At 36.7% G+C, this 13,342-nt stretch overlaps 1 protein-coding gene across 1 annotated transcript; it reads left to right on the top strand.

The window, feature by feature from the left end:
- Positions 1–3,832: 3,832 nt before the first annotated feature.
- LOC131074049 (peroxidase 5) lies at positions 3,833–5,342 on the top strand. The gene is made up of 4 exons (XM_058010596.2): positions 3,833–4,134; positions 4,218–4,409; positions 4,491–4,656; positions 4,735–5,342. The coding sequence occupies exons 1-4, from the start codon at positions 3,922–3,924 to the stop codon at positions 5,139–5,141; spliced, it is 978 nt and encodes a 325-aa protein (XP_057866579.2). The 5' UTR covers positions 3,833–3,921; the 3' UTR covers positions 5,142–5,342.
- The last annotated feature ends 8,000 nt before the right edge of the window (positions 5,343–13,342 follow it).

Here is a 13,342-nt window from a genome sequence, read left to right as displayed (position 1 = left end):
ACAAAGACCTACAGTTAAATCATATTCTAGCATAAAATGGAATGTTACCTATACTACTTTTGGAATTTTCAATAATAAAAGATAAAACTATATTAGTTTACGTCAAAGAGTTATGTCAAATTTGAAAACCAGATATTCCTGTTGACCGATTTCAGTAGGTGATTGAAGGTCCATTTAAATACCAGTTCGTGGAATTTCCTGTGTCAATATCTTTTCTCCATTGCTACCGTCATACATGCTTTGAGGCAGAGGGTATTGTAAGCGATGTTGTGGGCAATGCTCTTAGAACCAGTCCTGATTTGGCACCTTCTCTTATAAGGTTGCATATAAACATACATACTTGTTATCATTGGGTATACATATAAACATACATACTTGTTATTGTAGGGCTGTGACGGGTCAATCCTCATCGATTCCACACCAGGAAATGTTGCAGAGAAAGACTCCATTAATAATATATATATTAATTTAACTTAATTATATATACTTATTTGTTTCACTTATATTTTAAATAATAATATATTTTTACCATTCAATATATAATATTAAAAGGAAATTATTGTTTTTTAAGAATATTGAATAAAAATTCAATTTTATTTCTCACCTTATATAAACTTTTATATTTATACAATTATCACCAAAATTATAATTAATTAAATAAAATATAATTAATTAAAAATATTATGTTATTATTAAAAATACTTAATTAATTTGGTGCTCCTTGGAATTTTAGGTTTCTATTTTTCTTAATTAAAAATAAATAAATTTAACATATATTATGTTATGATGAAATTTAAGTTTCATAGATATATTATCATGTTTTACAAATCAAATTTTATGATTTCCTCATTTAAATTTGGTAATTTTGAATACATTAAAATGATAGGATAATATTAAATATAACAATATGTACATGTAGTTTCATAAAATTTTTTATTTTCTTGATTATTATTTTTTGATCTTTAAGTTAGGAGTAAGGGAGTTTTACCCCATTAAAAAACATCTAAAATTGATCATAAACATGTCTTTGCCTCAAGGGATGCAACAAAATGATGTAGAGATATGATTTGACTCAACACAATGTGGGCATATATTCACAATAATGGGCTCAAACCCTCTTCACAAACTCAACACAATTACTTATATTACAAAGTTCACTTTCAGGGAAGACTCTTTGGCATTTCATCATTTCAAATGAACAAGTACTCATCAAGGAATGGTTACCAAACAACACTCCCTACAATCCTTACAACATCTTCAAATATTCCAACTCATCATAGATACTGTCATTAACAAATAAATTAAAAAACTCCACTGTTAACTACCAATTCTCAATTTGCCATATAAAAGTGCACTATGCAAAAAGGACTTAAAACTTCATTGTTTCAACAAAACAATATATAGGAAAAGGTTCCAAGACCCTCTAACAACATCCCCAATATAAGAAGACCTCCAGGTTCATCATGGATGAGCTCAAGGACATCAAGAATAGGGTGATTCAAAAGAATTCAGAGATGATGCAATGTCTAGTCTAGTGAGTTTTAGGTTTTTTCTTGTTTTGTTTTATTTTTTTCTATGTGGGCTTGGCCCTTGTTTCTATGGCTATTATGCCTTTGGTTATGGGCTGGTTAGCGACTACTTATTTTTGTTGTTCTCTTTAAATTTGGGTTTTGTATCCCTATAAAACCCATTTATCTTAATTAAAAACTTCCCCAATCAATTCCACGTTAGTGGATCATGATTCAAGGCTCAAACACATAGAAAATTTCATTATTCCCTATCATTAACAATAATCAATATAGGGAACAGTCCTAGGGCATCATGATATAATGAGAAAAAAATACCACCAACGTCTGAAACCATCAAAGACATAAAATACATTTCATAAACCTCCAATGAACCAAACTACAAGGAGTTCCAATGGTTAGAATGAAAGAAAACCATATTTTTTTCATACCACTGCTTACCCTAATGGTGGTTCCTGAAAAAATTATGCTAAAAAAATTCTTATACAATTAACACAAAAATACATCAAAGTATTATTTTTTTATGCTCACTAAAGACCCCATCAATTTTTTTTTTCATTATGTCCACAATTTCCCCTTTTATAGACAATCTAAATAGCATTGGATATTTCCTTGGAGGATACGTTTCCCTCTTCACCTCTTTCCATCCATGCTTAGACTAGGAGAAGAAAGTATTTCAGTCCACTTCAAATAGGGGGCCACATTTCATCTATTTATTCCAAATTCAGAAGAGCATAATCCTTGGCAACCAAATATTTAAGCACTAGAATATCTAAAGATACAATGTAGAGCTTTTAAGCTGGGTATTTTCATTTCCTTTGAATATGTTTGTGTATTTTGAAGAAATATTGTTAATCTCTTGCTAAGGTCCGAAACCTAGATCTTGAAGACTATTTGAAGGAGGTGCAAAAATTATATTTGGACAAATTGAAAATGGGGCCTCAAAGGAGCTCACCTTCTTCTAGCTTGAGATCAAGTAGTGATGATATTTAGCCCCTATCCACCATGTGAGCATGTTGAATGAAGCCTAGTTTCCAAAATTAGATCTTTTTAATTTTGTACATTGAGGTGTGTAGTGCTCTATTGAGAGACACCACCTACATTTGAAGACAATCCTTTCATAGTCTACCTATTGCCTCCAAAGTCTCTTGCCCACCTTTAATAACTTTTACTAACATTTAGTTACCTAGACATTTAATATTTCTGTCATGTTTGTTAACCACACTACAAATCAAATTGCCTTTATAAGAAAGGCATCTCATTGTAATATTTCATATTCAGTCAATCATTTCATGCATCCTTATAATACAGTGTATTCTTTCCATTCTCTCTCGTGGAAGTATTTTTGATTTTAAAAGGATTTTGGGGCTGTCAAGGAGTCACCAATCAGCTCATAATTTTTATTCCGCACTCTTACAATGACATGGAGTGGATGTTCTTTATATTAGAGACAATTCGGAGATACTATCATTTATGTGTTGTCACATGGCTTCTGAAGGTGGTGATAGAGAAGGTAGATGATGGGGTCACAAATGTAGTAAGATGAAGGGAATGTTTGAGGGGTGATGAGGAAATTCAAAAGTAGTTTGTAGTTTGTCTCTAGTGAAGAGATGGTGGTTGATTTTATACTATTGATCAAATGAAATGTCAAAAGTTTAGTTCTTCAGTTGTGGTACCAATGCCAAGACGACCTATCGAAACTTCCATGAAAAGCTTTGCCTTCGATCGCTGCATACCCACAATAAAGACTTTCATACGGCATTTAGTATAAGATCTCAAAGTCATAGACGTGTAGGGTGCACATTCATTCCAGGAAGTTTGGAGTGCATGCCAGTGAGCTTACAGTGCATTTCAGTCCAAAAGAACTGACAAGTCGAAGGCACCGCGTTTGTCAGTCACCCTTTGCACATTTTAATTAAAACATTTAAAAGTTAAAATTTATCTGATGCAGTTTTTCAAAAATTTATTAATTTAAAACTTATCTGGATTTATACAACGAATTATTAATATATATACTAAAATTCATCCAGAATGCAGAATGCTGGAAAGACATTCGTAAAATACTGTGAGCGCCGACATTCTAGTACAGTGAGCTACAGTTGTTAAATCATATTTTAGCATTAAATGGAACGCCATCTATACTACTTTTGGCATTTAAAAAAATAAAAGATAAAATATATTACTTTACGTCAAAGAGTTTCGTCAAATTTGACAACCACGGATTCCTATTGACCAGATTAAGGTCGGTGATGGAACGTCCATTTAAATACCACGTCCTCTCGAATCTCATATGTCAATCTCTATTCTCCATTCCTGAGAAAAAAAGAAAAGTTCCCGTGTTAACCTGTTATCTTCTCTTCGGATTTAATTGCGGTTACTATTCACGTGGTCCGAAATGAAAATGATTCTTGCTGGCGTGCCACTTATCCTACTGTTGTTATTTACGAACAGAATGGTTAATGGTGCCGGGTTAAAGGTGGGTTACTACCGTCATACATGCCCTGAGGCAGAGGCAATTGTAAGTGATGTTGTGGGCAAAGTTCTTAGAGCCAATCCTGGTTTGGCACCTCCTCTCATAAGGTTGCATTTTCACGATTGCTTTGTAAGAGTAAGTATTCTCAATTCTTGAATCAGCTACTATTCACAAGTATCATTGTGTATGCATATTAACATATATACTTGTTATTGCAGGGTTGTGACGGGTCAATCCTCCTCGACTCCACACCAGGAAACGTTGCAGAGAAAGACGCCCCTGCAAACAATCCCAGCCTTTCAGGCTACGACATCATTGATGCAGCAAAATCTAGAATAGAAGCCAAATGCCCAGGACTGGTTTCTTGTGCTGACATAGTGGCTTTCGCTGCAAGAGACAGTGCCCATCAAGTAAGATTTCTAGAAAGATTTGAGCTAAGTAGGAGTTATCTTTTAAGATTATATTGCTAACCATGTAAATTCCATGTTCAGGTTGGTGGATTAATGTGGGCTGTTGAGGGAGGACGAAGAGACGGGAGAATATCTCGAGCATCGGATACTCCGGGGAATCTTCCACTTTACTCATCCGACGTAAAGCAGCTGACACAACTCTTTGCTCGAAAACATTTGTCCCAAGAGGACATGGTTACTCTTTCAGGTGGGTACAATTCTTAGAACATTAAAATTGCATTCATAAACTAATTTTCCACTCTAAAAGATGTTTATGTTTATGCAGGAGCACATTCAATTGGGAGTTCGCACTGCGCTGCTTTCAGTGATCGTCTGTACAATTTCAGCGGCAGAGGTGGGGAGGACCCTTCGATGGATCCTCACTATGCTCTTCAGCTCAAAGCCCAATGCCCCCCTTCAAATCCACCCAACGTCGTTGTTTCATTCGATCCTCTGACCCCTAATAATTTGGACGTGAAATACTACGTCGATTTGCTACAGAGACGCGGACTGTTATATTCTGATCAAACATTGATGTCAAATAATTCTACTTCCAGACTCGTGAAGATTTATGCTAAGTATCCAGCCATTTGGAGGAAGATGTTTGGGAGAGCGATGGTAAAAATGGGGTCAATTGATGTGTTGACTGGACCGCAAGGTGAGATAAGGAAGCAGTGCCACGTTCCCAACTAGCGAAACCCTTTTCTACCCTCAAGAACAGTTATTATTATAATATTACAGTTCTGTTACGATTTTCATTAGTTTCTGATAAGGACAAGAACAGGAGGAGCTGATGCAGTGTGGAATGCCTGTTCAATAAAAACAAAGGATATTTTCCATGGAATGTTCACTTTGTAAATGTTGAATTTTTTAATTGAAAGTGATAAATTAAAATTTTTTCTATACTATCAAGTTTTCTTCCAACATTACCCTCTTGCATGCATCATTTTAAGATGTAAATGCATAGCTTCAAATTTTGAGCTTAATTCATGCCCTGGAGAAGGCTGCAAGTTGGAAATTTCAATCAGCTAGAACTAATCTTATATTTGGTGTAATTAATTATTCATGTTGGATATTATTACACCTTACTTAAGTTTACTTAGGTACATGCATATCATAGTAGTTTGGGTATGAGACACTTGGGTGGTTGTGCCTCATTGGGATAGTGTGTGTAGGATAATTTCCACCTTTTGTGGTCTTATCTTGTTGTTACATTCCACCTTCGGTGGGTGATCGACCTCATGTGGAATATTATATTGTTTCTCCTACCTACCACACCTATTTCCTACCTACCCTTCTTTCTTATTGAGCCACATGTCATGTTTGTGTGCTCACATATCCATATAGCCTTTCCTATATAAGCAGGCTCATATTCATTCTATGAAATGCTTGATGATCCAGTTGATCAATATTTTCATCTTGATAGAATACAGTTTATCCCTATCATCTATTTTGTGTCTCTATTGTATTTTTCATTAAGCCCTTGATCTTGGCAAAATCTCACAAATTGAATAAAATTACATAAAGTTTACAATCCGATTTAGTGTGGGCACCAATAGGAAAGAAACGGGTGAAGGAAACCTTCAGTCTTGTCCAAGGAAAAAAATTCCTGAAAATAGTCAAATAAAATACAATAAGTAGCCAATTTCCATTCCAGAACAATACATTTGATAATTCCTGTCAAATACATCATACTAATTCTAGCGATGATGGTTGCAAAATTTGACTGCAATAATGTCATATTCTGATCATATTGGGATGGGGCAGTTCTAAATAAAACATGTTGAATACCTCCACTTGAATTTTGAAAAATTAGATAGCCAAAACAAACTACACATTCTTCCTTATTTTCATTTGGTTAATATGTCCACAAATATTATACATCTAAGTTATTTTACTTTATAAAAAAATTGGTCAACTTGATATATCCACTATTTTTTCTCTTACATAAATATTAATTGAAATTCTTTTCTTTTTTTTGTATTATAAATTGAGAGACCAAAAAGATGTTTATATAGATGAGTTCAGTGGAGGCAGGGCCTCAACAGTGAAACCAAAAAGAACTAGACGAGTGTCATATACAATGCACTAAAAGAAAGCTCCAAGATAAAGTTGTGCTTGCTGCCATAAGAAACTAGAGGAGGATTTCATCCTGGTCTTCCAGCCATGTGGTCCTTCCATCCAGACCACCTTGTTCCTTTCCATGATTTGTATGCACATGTCAACCCTGTTGAAGGGGGGAGCTCTGGTATCTTTAAGATCTTTAATCAACTTCTTAACTGCACTCTCAAAGGCAATTTGATTTTCTGCGAGCCTTGCCCATTCATACCCATCTTGCATCTCGTATATAAACATGGTGGCTCGGCCTTCTTTGAGGAACCATAGGAGCTTGTTTCATTCAACATTCATCAAGAAGCAAACCTGGGTAAGTGCACAAAGATGGTGGTAAAAAAGGGGGGTATAAGTGGACACTTTTTTTCTAAAATCAGGTGAACCTGAACTTGGAGGCAAAATTTGAAAGTCATCCACTCAAGATATGAAGATAATCAAAGAACAAATATTGTAGTACTCTGAATCTAGTTTCCAAACTACTAAACTTTTTAAAAATTGGATAAGATTAAGGGGGTCAAATCCTTCACGCACGAAAAATAGACCCTAATTTGTTTAGAAAAACATAACATAGTGTCTGACGTGCACATCAAAAAAGTCATATTTAGATTTAGTATTTTGACAAATCCTTTGGTAGAAAGATAGTTAAGAGTGAGCACTAGAAGATGTGTATTTTTTTGTAATTTTTTGTTGGGTATTTGTTTTTTTATGATTTTTTCGATAGAGCACATCCTAAAAATTAGGTACCTGTTCGTGCGTGAAGCATAAGTTGCACTAAAAAAATTGAAAATGCAAATTTTTTTTTTTTAAATTGTAAAGAATCAAGTTCACTACAATAATATATAATTTTTTTAAAATTTGGATAATTATATCAAAATTTATTAAAAAAAATGATGCACGTATGTCTGTGAGAACTATGGAGACACTGGTAAAAGAAATTCAATAATAATATGTTATTGTTGTTCAAATTTTTAAAAAAATATATGGTTAGAAAGCTCGGAAGATGGGTGAAAATATGGTTGAAATTTTAGAAATACCCACTTGATTATGTGTAAACCTGATGATGACAAATTCGAGAAACCAAATTGATAAAATAAAACATGCCAAAAAGAGGGAAATGGAGGGAAATCAAACTTCCAAACCGTAGCTTTGTCATCCAAGCCTATTTCCAAGCCTAAATAGACAAAAGCGCGTACGGAGTACCTATGGTATAAAAGCGTGTATGAGGTACTTATGGTGTAAGAAGCACGTACGTGCTATCTTAACTATAAAAAGCACGTACGCACTATTTTTACTATAAAAAGCACGTACGCGCTATTTTTACTATAAAAAGCACGTACGCGCTATTTTTACTATAAAAAGCGCATACACGCTATTTTTACTATAAAAAGTGCGTATGCACTATTTGTACTATAAAAAGTGCATATGCGCTATTTTTACTATAAATAGAACGTAATGGCTAAGTTTTTTAAATTTTTGGAGTGTGTATAATATGCTATTGTATATATATATATAATATGTGTATATAAATATAATATATAATTTATATATAATATAAAAAATAAAAAATATATCATATTTATATATATATATGTATGTATATAATAATATATAATATATTAAATATATATACACACATATGTGTGTATGCATGTGTATTGTCTCCCTCTCTTCCCCTCTCAAGCATGTACAAGGTGCCCCTCTCTCTCTCTCTCTCTCTCTCTCTCTCTCTCTCTCTCTCTCCTCCCTCCCTCCCCTCTCTCTTCCTCTCCCTCCAATATATCTTCTTTTTGTTTGCATATATATAAGATGATAAGAAGATTGACAAGGTGGTTGGTTTTCTTTTTCTTTTTAAAGAAGATAGGATATAAAGTAGAACGTTTCAAGAAAATGAACGTATTGGTTTCTTGGGATTGTGTGGATGTATTGGTTGGATAATATTTATGGGTCGTATGGTGTACTAAGGGGTCATATGGTGTATTATGACCCTTTAGGTGTCGTTATGGGTCATATGGTGTTCTATGATCCCTTAGGACACCATATGACCCCTTAGGACTCCATATGGTGTCATTATGGGTCATATGGTGTCCTATGAGACCTTAGGACACCATATGACCCCTTAACACACCATACGACCCATAACGACACCATATGGTGTCTTAAGGGGTCATAGGATGTCATATGACCCCTCAAGACACCATACAACCCATAACAACACCATATGGTGTCCTAAAGGGTCATTTGGTGTTGTATGACCCCTTAGGACACTATTTGGCATCATTATAGGTCCTATGGTGTGCTAAGGGATCATATAGTGTCCTATGACCCCTTAGAATACCATATGACCCCTTAGATGTTGTTGGGGGTCATATTGTGTTCTAAGGGTCATATGGTGTCCTATGAGCCATTAGGACACCATATGGTATCGTTATGTGTCTTATGTTGTCGTATGACCCCTCGAGCACCTTATGACCACTTACGATACCATATGGTGTCATTAGGGGTCATATGGTGTCCTAAGGGGTCATATGGTCTCCTACGACCCCTTAGGACACTATTTGACCCCTTAGGACTCCATATGGTGTGATTATGGGTTGTATGGTGTCCTAAGAGGTCATATAGTGTTTTATGATCCCTTAGGACACCATTTGGTGTCATTATGGGTTGTATGGTGTGCTAGGGGGTCATATGGTGTCTTATGACCCCTTAGGACTCCATAATGACCTCTTACGTGTTGTTATGGCTCATATGGTGTCCTAACGGGTCATATGGTATTCTATGATCCCTTAGGACACCATATGATCCCTTAGGACTCCATATGGTGTCGTTATGGGTCGTTTGGTGTCCTAAAGGGTCATATGGTATTCTATGACCTCTTAGGACACCATATGATCCCTTAGGTGTCATTAGAGGTCATATTGTTTCATAAGAGGTCATATGGTATCCTATGACCCCTTAGGATACCATATGACCCCTTAAGACACCATTCAACCCATAAAGACATCATATGGTGTCCTAAGGGGTCATAGGATACCATATGACCCCTCAAGATACCATATGACCCATAACAACACCATATGGTGCCCTAAAGGATCATATGGTGTTCTATGACCCCTTAGGATACTATTTGGCATCATTATACATCCTATGGTGTTCTAATGGATCATATAGTGTCATATGACCCCTTAGGATACCATATGACCCCTTAGATGTTATTAGGGGTCGTATTGTATTCTAAGGGTCATATGGTGTCCTGTGAGCCATTAGAACACCATATGGTATTGTTATGTGTCTTATGTTGTCATATGACCCCCAGGACACCTTATGACCACTTAGGACACCATATGGTGTCATCAGGGATCATATGGTGTCCTAAGGGGTCAGATGGTCTCCTATGACCCCTTAGAACTCCATATGGTGTCATTATGGGTTGTATGGTGTGCTAAGGGGTCATATGGTGTCTTATAACCCTTTAGGACTCCATATGACCTCTTACATGTCGTTATGGGTCATATGGTGTTCTAACGGGTCATATGGTGTTCTATGATCCCTTAGGACACCGTATGATCCCTTAGTACTCCATATGGTGTCATTATGGGTCGTATGGTGTCCTAAAGGGTCATATGGTATTCTATGACCTCCTAGGATATCATATGATCCCTTAGGTGTCATTAGAGGTCATATTGTTTCCTAAGAGGTCATATGGTGTCCTATGACCCCTTAGGACACCATAAGACCCCTTAAGACACCATACGACTCATAATGAGATCATATGGTGTCCTAAGGGGTCATAGGATGCCATATGACCCCTTGAGATACCATACGACCCATAACACCACCATATGGTGCCCAAAAGGGTCATATGGTGTTCTATGACCCCTTAGGACACTATTTGGCATCATTATAGGTCCTATTGTATTCTAAGGGATCATATAGTGTCCTATGACCCCTTAGATATTGTTAGGGGTCATATTGCATTCTAAGGGTCATATGGTGTCCAATGACCCATTCGACACCATATGGTATCGTTATGTGTCTTATGGTGTCATATGACCCCTAGGACACCTTATGACCACTTAGGACACCACATGGTGTCATTAGGGGTCATATGGTGTCCTAAGGGGTCATATGGTCTCCTACAACCCCTTAAGACACTATTTGACCCCTTAAGACTCCATATGGTGTCCTTATCGATCGTATGGTGTCCTAAGAGGTCATATAGTGTTTTATGACCCCTTGGGATACAATTTGGTGTCAATATGAGTCGTATGGTGTGCTAAGGGGCAATATAGTGTCTTATGACCCCTTAGGACTCCATATGACCTATTATGTGTTGTTATGGGTCATATGGTGTCCTATGACCCTTTAGGACACATGCATGGATCCCTAGGATACCATATGACCCCTGAAAATACCTTTTTACCCTAGAGAGGGAGAGAGGGGGAGGAGAGGGAGGCAATGGGAGAGAGATACACCTAAGAGAGGAGGAGAGTGAGATAGAGAGATAGAGACTGAGAGGGAGAGACAAGAGATAAATGAGAGAGAGAGAGAGAGAGAGAGAGAGAGAGAGAGAGAGAGAGAGAGAGAGAGAGAGAGAGAGAGAGAGAGAGAAACTTGATAGAAGAGGAGAGATATTTGAGAGAGGGAGAGAAAGAGAGGGATATATGAAAGAGAGAAAGAGGGTGAGGGAGATGAGAAAGAGACGGAGAGATACCCGAGAGAGGGAAGAAAGTAGAGAGGGAGATGCCTAAGAGACAAAAAGGTAGGGGTTAAGGAAGAGAGAGGGGGAATGTAGGGAAGAGATGAGAGACATAATGCTGATATGAGCATGCTGATTACTAAAATTTGACTAAGTCTAAAATTTATAAGAATACTCAAAAAACTAGAATCTGCATTATAACTCTTAGAGATCTGGAACCACTCTCAAACATCCTGACAATATATACATAAATGTGACTTATACTTAAATGTTATATTTTATGTATATATCCTATTGAAAAACCTAATGGAATGCTAAGTGAATTGCATTTTATTGACAGACAGAACCGCATACGTGGTTTTAGTTTTTAAACCGCATACGCGATTAGTATTCTTTAAACCACATACGTGGTTAGTATCTTTTAAACCGCGCATGCGGTTTAGCTTTGGTTAGGCTCAGCAAAACAAGCCTAAATGCATACGGGGTTCTTTAAATTTGAAATACCTCGTACGCGTTTTGGTGTTTTTCATGTGTTTTTTTTGGTGTGTCCACTTTTCTGACCACCATCTTTGTGCACTTACCCACCTGTACAACAATTTTATAATGTGTGAGATTTTTAAAAAACCAGTAAGTTCCCTAGCATTACCTTGGAACTTCTCCTCATTTCTGAGTTTCCAAATAAACCAAAGGATAAACGAAGACAAAATTTGCCAAATTAAGTTAGCATCCTTTTTAAGATTATGGACGAAACCAGCAACTATATCATAAGTGAAAACATGCTTAGTAATAGATATTCCAAACATTAACCAGATCTCCCTAGAAAAAGGGCAGTCAAGGAAGATGTATTTCTAGTGTATTTTTTCTGGATTCGATTGTGTGTATATGGGAAAAATATACACACAATCGAATCCAGAAAAAATACACTAGAAATGCAAAATGGATTGTGGAAATCTCATAGCTTCAAGGAAGATGTGTCGAGTGGACTCAGGTTTATTGCAGACAGAACAGAGATCCTATGCAGCTACATTATTCCTAATAGGCAATCTATCCAGTAAGAGTTGCCATCTAAAACACTTGATCTTAGGGGGGATGGGAGATTTCCATAGGTTCTCAGAGGTTTTATACCAAGCAGTGGGGCTATGGTGGACATTCCATAGGATGTTGACATGGTCGATCACATAGGTGTCCTAGTTTAGCAAGTTGTATATAACTTTGGATTTAATTTTTGGGAGGGGGAAGCCATCCTTCCAAAGGAATGAGAGGTACCTGTGGGTGTCAACGTGAGTGTTCTTAGGGAGATTGAGGGTGTTACATGCATTCCTAATCATATTGTAGGTTCGTTTATGCGAAGCAGGGAGATTAAATTTACTACTAAGTTCCTCCCAAGTGATGAGGTTGTCATTTTCTAGGATATCCATAAGATACTTGATCCCCTTGTTATGCCAGAATCTAGCAGAACAGCCTTGGGTTAAGGCCAGTGGCTTAGAATTATGGTGGAGGTTCCACCATATCGACCGCTCACCATGTATAGTGTTAACACAGTCAATGCTAGAGTTGCAGATAAGTCTACACACATGCTCCCAGGCTTTCTAGATGGACTTAAAGACCCAGGTGCCTTGGACAGACACCGAGAAACTTCCAACAAGTAGATCATTGAGTGGGAGGGCTTTCCATGATTTGGTAGCCTTGGGGAATCCATTTTGAATGTTGTTTCTGATAAGAATCTTCCAAGGTTCTTGCCCATCTAGTGCATGAAATATCCATTTGGCGGCAAGAGAGATTCCTTGCAGCTTAAGATCCTTAAGGCCCAAACCTCCAAGTTTTTTGTCTAAGTGGCACCAAGCCCATTTCACTACATGGGCCTTTTTTTTTTCCTTTACCATTAGACCAGAGGAAGTGTCTAATAGCCTTTTGAATTTTATAAATTTGATGATTGTTGAACATCCAAACCGAAGAGTAGTAGATACTATATGAGGAGAGGATTTTTTAACATAATTGAACCATACCTACTAGGGAGAGGATCCTATTATCCCACTTATTGAGCTTCTTATCAATTTTCCCCTTAACCCAGGTCCACATGTCTCTA

The sequence above is a fragment of the Cryptomeria japonica genome, chromosome 4, assembly GCF_030272615.1.
Source record: "Cryptomeria japonica chromosome 4, Sugi_1.0, whole genome shotgun sequence".
Lineage (NCBI taxonomy): Eukaryota > Viridiplantae > Streptophyta > Pinopsida > Cupressales > Cupressaceae > Cryptomeria > Cryptomeria japonica.
Note: the sequence above shows the minus strand (reverse complement) of the source record. Positions and strands in the feature narration are given on the sequence as shown.

Coding starts and splice junctions, on each gene's coding strand:
- LOC131074049 (XM_058010596.2), top strand. CDS start 3,922: ATGAAAATGATTCTTGCTGGCGTGCCACTTATCCTACTGTTGTTATTT. Junction 4,410..4,490: donor CAAGAGACAGTGCCCATCAA/GTAAGATTTCTA, acceptor TTCCATGTTCAG/GTTGGTGGATTAATGTGGGC. Junction 4,657..4,734: donor GGACATGGTTACTCTTTCAG/GTGGGTACAATT, acceptor ATGTTTATGCAG/GAGCACATTCAATTGGGAGT.